This window comes from Calonectris borealis, chromosome 6, assembly GCF_964195595.1.
Source record: "Calonectris borealis chromosome 6, bCalBor7.hap1.2, whole genome shotgun sequence".
In the NCBI taxonomy this organism is placed as follows: Eukaryota; Metazoa; Chordata; class Aves; order Procellariiformes; family Procellariidae; genus Calonectris; species Calonectris borealis.
Window position 1 is genome coordinate 24,759,341 of NC_134317.1, and position 11,297 is coordinate 24,770,637.

General features: G+C 45.2%; 1 protein-coding gene across 1 annotated transcript; it reads right to left on the bottom strand.

Moving 5' to 3' along the window:
* Positions 1–834: 834 nt before the first annotated feature.
* Positions 835–10,971, bottom strand: CHRNA1 (cholinergic receptor nicotinic alpha 1 subunit). Its single transcript, XM_075153952.1, has 9 exons — positions 10,932–10,971; positions 8,877–9,022; positions 8,684–8,728; positions 8,153–8,262; positions 7,720–7,915; positions 6,867–7,104; positions 5,567–5,790; positions 4,056–4,295; positions 835–2,041 (listed from the first exon to the last, which is right to left on the bottom strand). The coding sequence occupies exons 1-9, from the start codon at positions 10,969–10,971 to the stop codon at positions 1,910–1,912; spliced, it is 1,371 nt and encodes a 456-aa protein (XP_075010053.1). The 3' UTR covers positions 835–1,909.
* Positions 10,972–11,297: the final 326 nt, after the last annotated feature.

The following is an 11,297-nucleotide window of genomic DNA, read 5'->3' on the forward strand; positions in this document are numbered from 1 at the left end:
CCAAATTAAGTCCCAGGCACCGTTAGGCTGCAGCTTAGCTCGTTGTGAGCCAGGGAGCTGCGTGACTCCCTCCAAGGGCTGAGAGCTGAGAACTCACACTGAAGATAAACAGAGCTGCAGCAAGCACTCCATCTGTCAGCAGAGGTTTCGCCCAGCATACATCTTCAGCAATCGTTTACAGGGTTAATGATCTTCCAGGGAGGCAAAGATTGCCATCATCTAAACCGTAAGAGCTGAGCAGAGTGTTACAAGTGATCGATTGCCCCAGACAAACTGTTTGCTTTGCTTAGGACTGCAGCTCACCAAAACATTGTCCAGCAAACACTACGCAATGATGAAAGTATTGCACAAGGGCCTAATTTTCCCTATAGAGCGTTTCAAATGTCTGTCCTCTGCAGACATGACACATTCCTGTAGAGCATTTACATAATACAAATTATTTTATTAAACTCACAGCAAATTATTTACGGGTGTTAGCAAAGTAGTCCTATGGGCTTCACAACCAGCCGGGAAAGATAAGTAACTTGTATCAGTTGCCTCACCTCTCCTTATTTATTTTTGAGAAAAATAGGCAGCACTGCTAGTATTTCCATGCCGTGTTATTGAAACACACATGGGCTTGTTGCTTATGTTGAGTATTTACTACAGGTCTTTGACCAAAAGCAGCACTACTTTGTTTTAGCCACTAGAGCGAGCTGCTGTTCAACATTTGAATAAAGTTTGGGTCATTATTTGTGTTGCTGGGAAGAGGAGGTGTCCTGTCATTTTGTCATACATGAGGAAAACTGAGATCCACACTTTCCCTAGGAATGATCTTTGTGATGCTGTGTCTGACTTTAATGCTCATGATCTATTTCAGCAGGGCAGGGGACAGTTTTCAGGGAACAGAGAGAATTGTGTGTAAGATGTCATACTGAGCACCCCCAAATTTGAAGCTGCCCCCGCATTAGTCATCACTCAAAATGGAGAGTGGAAACCAACCTTCCCAGAGCAGAGTAGGCTGAGTACAGAGATTATCCTATGGATACCATCCTTTCCCCGCTGGCCTAAACTTTTCCCTTAGGATGCAATTGCAGAACACGTTGACAACTGAAAACCCTGAGCATTAATACATAATGAATGTGGGGCTTCTTATAATGAGTATTACCAGGTAAAAATAAGAGGGCAGCGACTGCAACATAGTCACTGGCATGCCTAATTGTCACAGAGCAGGGCTCGGTGATAAAACAGAGCAAAAAATCCTCCTCTACAAGTCCCCCTCCATGGGACTTGATAGCAAAAAATAACAGTGGCACCCAACTGGCTGAGGCTGGATCCTTCCCACAGTAAGGAACAGTCTCTCCTCTTTGCTGTGTCAAGAGTTTCTACAGGTAGAGTCACATATGACAGCCATTTCAGGTTTGTGCATGAAAATCCAGTGCTTAAGCATGGAGTTGGAGATATTTCTGGTGGTTACATCTAGTGTTACAAGAGGAGTCATTGTGACTCTGCCAATACAAAAACCACAGAGCAGATATTGAAACCAGCTTGAACGCTGAAGTTGGATACAGATTTACAGCTCAGCTAACGCTTATTACACTGCTATTGATTTCACTGGAATTGTATCCGTGGGTTACAAAGTCAGACAGTCTTACTAATACATTAACATTTTTAATAAATGGTAAAATGGATCAAAACCTGGCTGGCAGCCATTCAGTCTACCAGTTACACAAGTGTTTCTTTTTGGCAACGAAATGCCACTGAGCAGCAGCTCAGAAGTGCTAAGTATGGAGCCTTACATTTTATTATTCCTGCTCTTTCCCAGCAGGGACCGATTCCTGTCTGTGAAACTTTCAGAGGCTGGCCAGGTTTTGATAGTTAAGATGCTTTCAGATACTGACCAGGGTAGCAAATAGTTTCCAGTTGATGTTCATCCTTGCTGATTTAATTCAATAAGGCGACCAGCAAATACAGCTAATGTTCCTATAACACAAACTAGCATAAATATGCCAAGGAGAAGATGATCAACCACCATCGCAACAAACTTCCATTCTTCTGCAGCCTGGGAAAGAAACAAAGGAGATGGTAAAATCTCTGCAGAGCCATGTTTGTTAGGGGCATTCTTGTAATTTACTGTCTTGAACAACAGAAAGGCTCTTCCTTAAGTTCTGCTATTATTATGCAAAAAAATACTCATTTTCTTCTCAAAAGCAGGTCAGTGATTCAGAAAGCCTAAGCAACCTAGAAATCAACCTAGAAATGCAAGTTTCAAGACTAAACTGTTTAGAAACCCTAGCAATTTGGTGAACAATTTCATTAAAAAGAAATGTTGAAAAGCTTAATTTTTAGGCAAATGGTTGCTTTTGAAAGAGAGTTTAAGATGTTGAAAACAAAATGCTTAGTTTGACCCAATTGGCTTTTGTTTTTCTATGGCTTTTTCATTCTCATGAAATATCTAAGCAATTTCCATTAATTTAGCTCTAGCCCTGCTTTCCATGCCTAGTATACACTCTAAGGTTTGGGAAAACCTTCTTGGTATTTCCCTTAGTCTTTTTTCCAGTGGTGGGACACCATGAACCACTTGCTCTGTGACTGCCTTTTCACTGGATGCTTTTGTTGGGAACCCAGCACCGTAAGAGTGAGCAGAGTGCGAGGTGCTAAGTGCAGCAGGGCCTGGATTTCCACCCTGTAACTCTGCCTCACGGAGCGACACGTACTGGCCTAAGGCACCCTCTACTTTTGCCTTAGTTGCCCCCCAAGCAGAAGAGGCTGTTGTAATTTATCTAGAGGACACTGATAATCAGTACTCTTCCGAGGTGGTTCATAAGTGAATGCAATGAGGTGGCAGCCTTCAGAAGACGCAACCTTCAGATTATTTGGGGAACTTGACTTTTGAAACCCCCTGGAAGTGATATCACCAGAGCCCAGATGACACAAGCAGCTGGGCTCCACTTCCGATGGGAGCACTTGCCAGTAACCCGAAGACCCTCCTTGTAAGTCTAGGAGGAAGCGAAGCCCAGAGATGCTGAAGCCACGCCAGCCCTGCTGAGGGTAACACTTTATCTGCAGAGAGGCATAGGAGTCACGGGGAACATGAGACTACAGCCAGAGCCATTCCACATGCTCCAGGAATTTGGTGACAGGAACAAACACCGTGGTGTAAATTCTGCCCGTGGGAAAGAGGCGCCTCCTTCCCGAGAGCACGGGCCAAGTTATTGTCCCGGAGGACTCTCTCCCCGTCTTCAGGCTAGCCTGCAGCTCAGCAGGAAAGGTCCATCATCATCATTTAGACAGGTGAACTACCAGTACTGAATTATCCGTGCAAAAGCCGCGTGAGCTGTGATAACTGAAATAAAAGAGGGGGTTTAATTGCATTGAATGGCTAGAAGGAGGAGAGCTAGGTTTTCCTGGGGAACACTGCCATATGTGACTCTACACGCATTTATCCTTCCTTTGGCTTGCAATGTGGAAAAAGTCAGTAATCAGAGTAGCTCATGACGTGCTTAACTTGCAGGGACTACTTGTAGCATTCAGGAATAAAACAAAACCTTATTGAAATTGGAATTATCATTTAATTTAAATTACATTTAACACTTCTCAGATAAAACTACTAGCCTTTTGGAGGCCGGCTTGCTTCCTGGCTTTTCAAAAGTGACAGGAGATTGCTTACCGCAGGGGGAAGATGCCCGAGTGGGAGACAGAAGGAATGTGTTTTGGAACTTGCTTACAGCTCTTGAAACTGCTTTGCTACTCACAGACACTCCATCTCTATGGCTTCACACACCACATTTAGAAAACCTTAGCACTGCCACTTTTTTTTTCTCCTTTTCTTTTCTTTTTTTTGACCAAGATTCAATTGCCATCTGTGACTATTATCTGTTGCTCCTTGTTGACTGCATCAAGGGGAGAAGGCTATCCCCTGCTAAAGCCAAAACAGGGTTTGGAGTGTTTTTGTGAGGCATGGATATTTTGCCAAAAAAAGAAGGGGAGGAGGGGGGGAAAAAAAAACAGAGAGAGAGAGGGAAGATGTAGCAATTTGAAAGCAAGAAATGAATCATGCACAAAAAATGCCTTACATTACTGGCTTCTTGGTCTGATTTCATCGTTTCCGCAATGTATTTGATTCCCTCTATAGCACTTTTCACATCTGGATTTTTGGTAAGCGGGGAGTAGAAGTTGACAGGCACAGAACCTGGCTTCCCAGAAATTTCAGAAATATCAATGTCTTCTGCAAAAATATTTTTGTCTTGTTTATCCCTGGACGGTCGTTTCATCGTAGAGAAAAACATGATGTTTGGGATTGTGTCGATAAAGATCTGAAAACAAAGAGGGAGAAGACGACAGTTGCTGGTCGGCGGGGCTGTGTCACAGATGCAGCTGTGTACTGAACAAAGGCAAGCCTCTCCAGTCCCAAATCGCTTCCCGCGCTGGATGGGCTTCAGATTCCCTCTCGGAGTATGTCACAGCCTGCGCCTTAGTCACACTGGAGCTTTTGTCAGCCGTATGTCCTGGGGCAGATGGAGTCACCCGCAGGCCTGTCACACATTTTCTGGAGACCATTTCCCCCTGCCGTATAGCCAACATCTACGCATGAAGGGGGGTGCTACGTCCCGGAGCAGACCCTCATCTAATTCGGAACATATTGCTTACGAATCTGGCTTGAAGAATGGACTACAAAGGACCTCTTTTGGCTACTTATGTTTGACTTTGCTATTACAAATGTTTGTTATACATGCATATAAGGTTTACAATAATTTCCTTTGGAATAACGGAGGCTTGCTGCCAGAGCAATTTTAAGGGCATGCAGTGTTTGCCTGTTGAAATCTCTCTTCTGCAGGGATTGTTCATGCCACAGAGTGAATCTGATGTAAGCTGTAGCCTTAAAAGTATAATTAGAAATACACAGAACAATCTCCTATTCATGACATGGTTTAATATGAACCCAGGCAGGCTTAAAAAAGGCAAGAATAACTGAATGGATCCCCTTTGGTACTGTCTCCCTGGCAAAGAACTTGTAATGACAGACGTCCAATTCTTTCTATATCTCATGGTTACCATTTAGTCTAGTGTGCAAGGATCTCCTTGCTTCCCAAGGACTGCAGAGCAACTGTATTTATTGGAAAAGTACAGAGAAGATCATGGCTTTGGCCGAACTCTCTTTTTCAAAATGGGGTGGTGAGCGCAGGTATCCCAATGGCCTCTGTGCTCTGCACTCACTCGGGCTGGTGAACTTGGCCTCTGGCAGGCAGCAGTGTTTTGCAGTCAGATGGAGAATTAGACCAGGAAATGTAACTTGAGTCCAGCTGGCCCACGTTCCTTTCCCTCTACCTTCAGCTGCCCGTGTTTGGCCTCATCTGTTCCCTGCAAGGCTCTACCCCAGTGGACAATTTTGTTACTTAAAGGAGCACCTTAGCAGTCTTGCTGACTTTATGCACAGCTAAGTAGTAAACACTGGCTCTTGTGCCTAGAGAGATTTAACGTGATGCATTTACTTCCCCAATTCTCGTTGACTTTTATTAGAAAACCTGCCAATAAAATATGGAGTGCTCAGTGGAAACCAGGAAACACGCAAAGCCATATAGCTCACCTTCCTGACCCAGTGCGGCATGGTGTGAGTGCTTGGGGAGCGGTGGTGGGTGTTGATGACGATGACCGTGATGATGATGGAAGCGATGACAAACACCATTGTAAACAACATGTATTTGCCTATCAGAGGCACCGCACTGGAGGTGGAGGGAATCAGCTCCACGATGACCAGAAGGAACACAGTCAAAGACAGCAGGACAGAGATGCTGAGAGTCATTTTCTCACCTGCCATGCAAAAAAAACCCCCACAAAAACCCCCAAACCATTGCTGTTCCTATCATTCAGTAGAGAGAGTATTTATTTGAGAAGACAGGATGTGGATGATGCTATTCACACATGTACACGTGTGTGCATTGGAGTGCTACCATCTCTGCCAGCACCCACAGCAGTAACGAGGCTGGCCGAAGCTGAGACTCTGACAGCGTCAGCTCCAGCACTAAGGTGGGAATCACCAGGTATGACTGGGCTGAGGTATGGGTGATGGACATGCAAAGCTTACTTGCCAGGAGCACTTCATGGGCTGTGCATTTTGAATGATGAAGTATACGCACCTGATTAATGCCTGCTCACAGCCTCCTGGGGATTGGCTTGCCTGACTCTCTGGCAGGCTCATGCTGGGCTGAGCAGGCAGACAAAAATCACATCTGACACCAGAGGTCAGTTGCTATTTCAGGTCTTCCAGTATGTAGGATGTCAAAACCGAACCACAAAACATGATTCACACATCTTTTTGCTATCCAGTTCAACTTTCTATAAAGTTTTCCACCAAAAAAAAGTACATCAAGTGTTTCATAGAAGGGGCTTAATGAAATTAAGCAGTATGAAAAGCTGACACAAGGTAACATGAATGAAGCAGAGGAAATGCTTGCAGGGAGCAAGAGATGCTCAGCAGGGACAAAGGAGGCCAGAAGAGTCCGAGATTACTCTCTGTGTCACACGAGGTAATTTCTGTGAAGAGATAACAAGCTCTCTGCTCTAACACTGTGCCGAAGGGCCTCACTTACCCCTTGTGCACTCACTTGCTGCGTGACGTACTAACACACTAACTACCTATGGCAAAACTGGATAGTTAAGCAGTGACTTCTGTGGGAAATCAGCCCAATTTATTCATATCAATAGTTTCAGCTTTCAGTGCTTACCCTTTATTTGCAGAATGTTTAGGGCCATTATTTTGAGCAGAAATGTCCGGTTTTAGTAAGCGCTGCCCTTTAAGTTGGCTGGTGATTTCAAATACTCCGAATTTCTCAGAAACTTGTTAGAAAAGCAATTTCAATGGCAGTGGAATGAATAAATTCACGTACCTGAATCTGTGGGTAAGTAAAACACCAACCCGGTTAAAAAGGAGAAGAGCAGGCAGGGAATGATGACATTCACGATGAAGTAGAGAGGCAGGCGCTGCATGAGGAAGTGGTAGGTGATGTCCAGGTAGGGGGTGTCAGGGCAGCAAGCATAGTACACCCAGTGCTTCCAGCCGCGGTAGTCCTTCATCACCCACTCCCCACTCTCCATGAAGTTACTCAGATCTGGACGATCACTCTCCTGGCAGCAAAAAAAATATGAGTCCTTAATATTAGATGTTCTGAACAAAATCAAAACTTGGCAGTCGCTCAGGAACGGGATTCCCAATAACTCAGGCATTTAATGCATTTTTGGGAGCAAACCACTCTTGTCTATGTTATTTTGCCTTAGAATATCATCCGCTACACAGCTTTCAAGTAAATATTTTACAGAAACAGTCAGGGATAGTTGACTAAAGAGAAAGACTCATTAAATATTTACAGATAGGAGACATACCTGAGGGGACAGGGAAAGAGTCCTTGGAAATAGAAAGTCATGAGCAGAGAAAAAGCACCCCCCAAAAAAAAAGAAAACAAACAAAAGCAGAATAGGCAGCATCATAAGGAGTCGCGTGAAGCTGTTGGAGGGTAGACAGGTAGGAGACTGTTAGGGCACAGGAATTATGTGTATGGAGATTTTTAGAAGCCAAACCAGGAAATTTTGTGCTAGATCTACAAATAGGGCTTTTATATTTTACAGGTAGTACCTGCTTGTTTTTCAGTCAAAACAAGGTTACATTCCGTTCTAAATCTGAGATTTCCCTAAAAACATATCCAGGTCTTTACTGCTTTTCCCAATTACAAACTCCTTGCTTACCGGGTTAATAACAACCACTGTACCATCATACGTCCAAGTTCCCAACTTCATACTGCAGTTCTGCTGGTCAAATGGGAAGTGCGTGACTATAATTTCACAATAACTTTTAAAAATAGCTGGGGGTGTCCAGGTGATCAGGCCTGTGTGCTCCAGAAGGACTTTGGTGCATTTAACGATGGCAAAATCACCGTCTGCACTGCAAAAGGAACAAGGACATTAACAGCAATATGGGCAGCATAATTAACCTAGTCACAAAAGGATTTCTCTGGCTGCAGATCGACTGGTCCCCCCAGAGCCATCGTGCCTGCTCCTGGAGAAGCTTGCTCTGAGGCATGCTACCCACTGGCCCAGATGTCGTGGGAAAGCAGCCCCATCATAGTGGTGCAACGGGGCAGAGCTACCCCCCCACCCCCAGGCAGCCGGCACCCCTTACTTGTTGTAAAGAACAAGGTCTGGCCGCCAGATATCATCGGAGGGGATGCGGATTTTTTTCACACCGCCGTAGTCATCTGGATTCCACTTGAGGTTGACGTCTGTCCATTGCTAAAGAGGGAGGATTTTAGCCACTGAGAGCCTCTTCCAGCACTTCTGGGGGTAGTTTTGGTACTTCCTAGAAACATGCACCCTTGCTTTGGGACATGCATAAACATATGCTAGCGGGACCCCCAGCTAATTTTTTACGTTAACTTAAATTTTGGTTTAAGCAGCTTATAAAAAAATAGAAAATAATATAGAAGATAAATATACCAGAAGTCTACTGTTTAAAATACAGTGCAAAATGCTTTTCTTAAGGCTCTTAGTGTCTAGTGCATTTTGCTCTTGAGACCTCAGAAAGAAGAAATGCTTTGCTCGCTGACCCACCTGTCCAAGTTGCCCCTGAAAGTATAACAGAGTAGTTCATTCCTGGCTGTGTCCAATGCATTTATTTGAATTGGATTAAATGGTGAACAATATTTAGGGTTACCTGTTTCAGGCGTACATTGGTTGTTACAATCTGATTTACTTCATCCTTTAAAGAAAAAAAAAGAAAGAAAACGAGGCAGTAGCAGCAAACATCAGGATTAAAGGAAGAAAAATTGTTTCCTCAGAAAAATGACACTGTTTGGCACTATCACATAAACCAGGGGTTCAACATGTACCGCATGTTCATACCGTACCACACTAATAAGCTGAATGAGCTGCAGCCCGACGGTGACGACGACAGCGTCCCGATGGTCCTCCACTGGGCGCACCACCTTGTTGTAGTCCCTGAACAAGTCCTCGACGAGGCGAGTCTCATCTTCATAGCACAGGGCCAGCCCAGCTGCAGAATAGCAGGGTGGCATCAGTGAGATGGGACAGGGGACACGCTACAGCGTGCATGGAGGAAATACTGTCAACAGCAAGCTGCTGGCGGTGGGTGAACACTGAGCCCTCTGCGTGACGCCTCGTTTCAGGCGTGCATTATGTGCATTGCAAATATCGTCAGCAGGGGTGACTACCTATCTGATCTGGAGGTCAGCTCAGGAGTAAGGCAACAACAGCCTCCAACCAGGAGATGAACAAAAACAAATAGCCATGGTTGTGGACATCAGACTGAGCATTAGGAATCTCCTCCAGTCTCTCCTAAACCGCAACTGTGCTTACATGCAATGCTTGTGGACAGTGAAGCGTAGAGAATACCCATAATCAGGGATTTCTGATGTTGCCTTCTCCACCTTCAACTCCACGGACTTGCCTGTAACAGTAACGTTAAAGGACAGGGCCAAGCACAACAGTCATTGAGTGAAAGCACCATCCAGACTCCTTGCATCTGAAGTCTAAGCAGAGCAGGAGCTCCTCTCCACAGCTCAGGTTGTGTTCACGGCGAGAGAGAAGGAAACCACTCACACCACGGTCTCACATTTCCCTCTCCTCAGGGAAGGTCTCCACCTGTCCTCGGGGAGCTCTGCCCACAGACTGCTCAGCGTGACTCGGCTACATGGAAGAGCCCTTGTAAGAAGAGCATCACGAGTGAAAACGGCAGGTAGCGGCTTTGTTTCGGTGCAGCTTTGGCAGTGCATGCGCGTGGCATTGCACTCCCAAGGGCGAGGGCTCAGGTTCCCACCGCACAGAAAAGCAGACGAACCCCATTTCCAGATCACCTGTTGCAGAAAAAGCAGCCGCATCACGTACCCAGACTGTAGCTGCTTCACCGTTACCGGGGCGTAAAACAAACGGAAGGGGGGGCTTGCGGATGTTTTTGTATGTACCCCCTTTTAAAGGTAGTGAGAGGGAACAGAACAGCTGAGCCTCGCCGCAAACATTTTTGGCAGATCCCGTCCTTGCCTTCTCCTCTCAGTTTGAATCCCGGGCCGTTGAAGTCAACAAGAATTTTGCTGCTGACTGCAACCTAAGCCAGGATTTTCCCTTGTTTCCTAACTGACTTTTCATCAGCTCCTTTTATATAGTTGAGCTGAGGTGCCAAGGATTCTGCCTCGGCCTTGTCCTGCCATGAGATGGTATTAAAACACTTGGATGCCATTGAGAAAAGCTGTCTGCCGCAGACAAGCGCCGCTTGCTTCCCCTGCCAGGAGGCTGGGCTGGGGTGGGCAGGAGTCATCTTTCAGTTTTTAAGTTATGATCACAGCATCATATCTAAGTCAAGCTCTTTGCTATGCTTTATTAATCGGATTAAAATCCTTCACATTGCTACCTTCTGGTGTGGCTTGGTAGGAATTTAGTATACTGCTTGAATTTTGTGAAGAGTGTTTAAGATCACAAAAGACTTACTCTTTTAAGGGACGGTTTAAAAAGAATTATCCTGGTACAACACATGCAGCTGCAAATCAATTCTGCTTCCTTGTCAGTAGTCCCACAACTTAATGAAATTTCTTGTAATGAATTTTTACATTTCAAGCCATGTTTACTAGATCCTTTCACACATTTTGAAATACAGGGAGCACTAGAGTAAATGGGAGCACAGCAAAAAGATGACAGAGAGAAAGACAATTAAACACAAAAACTTCCCACTTCAAAATATCTGGTGTCTGAAATTACAAATATCTGAGCTGTTACCAATGCACTCCAGAGCTCTCATTTAAACGATTTGGTGTGTTCATAACACCTTATCAGCAGGACAGGCTGCTCCCAGAACGTACGTTCGCTCATACCAACGTATACGCAAAGCCCTGGTCCTGCACGCTGAGGAAGCGGCCGACCCCCGTTCAAGGCAATGGCTGGACCACCGTTACCTGCGGAGACGAGGAGGAGTACGTGGTGGACCTTCATCATCCCGGCTCCCTCTTGCTGCAGTCATACAGGCGGAGGCATGCACAAAGCACCTTTACGGTCTCTTCAGAGGAGGTCTGTGCTGCCTCCTGCCAGGGTGCTGGCGAAATATAACCACTGAGGTATTGATTTACAGCACCTGTTTTCGGGAATGACAGCTGAGGGGCACTGCACCGCCGGGCTGGAAATGGGAGCACAATGTGTTTCACCAGTCAAGTATCTTCTGCAGTCTACAGAAGGTCATTTTTTTTTAAGTGGCAATGTGATTTGTGACTTAATAAACAAATAAATATATAAACAAAGATGAGAAAGGATTATCTGTAGAGTAA

Excerpts from the sequence above, each read along its gene's own strand:
- CHRNA1 (XM_075153952.1), bottom strand. The coding sequence starts at position 10,971 with ATGATGAAGGTCCACCACGTACTCCTCCTCGTCTCCGCAG. Across the intron at positions 9,023-10,931 it reads ACTCCTCCTCGTCTCCGCAG|CTGGGCTGGCCCTGTGCTAT; the intron begins GTAACGGTGGTC and ends GCTATTCTGCAG. Across the intron at positions 7,916-8,152 it reads GACCTTGTTCTTTACAACAA|TGCAGACGGTGATTTTGCCA; the intron begins GTAAGGGGTGCC and ends TTCCTTTTGCAG.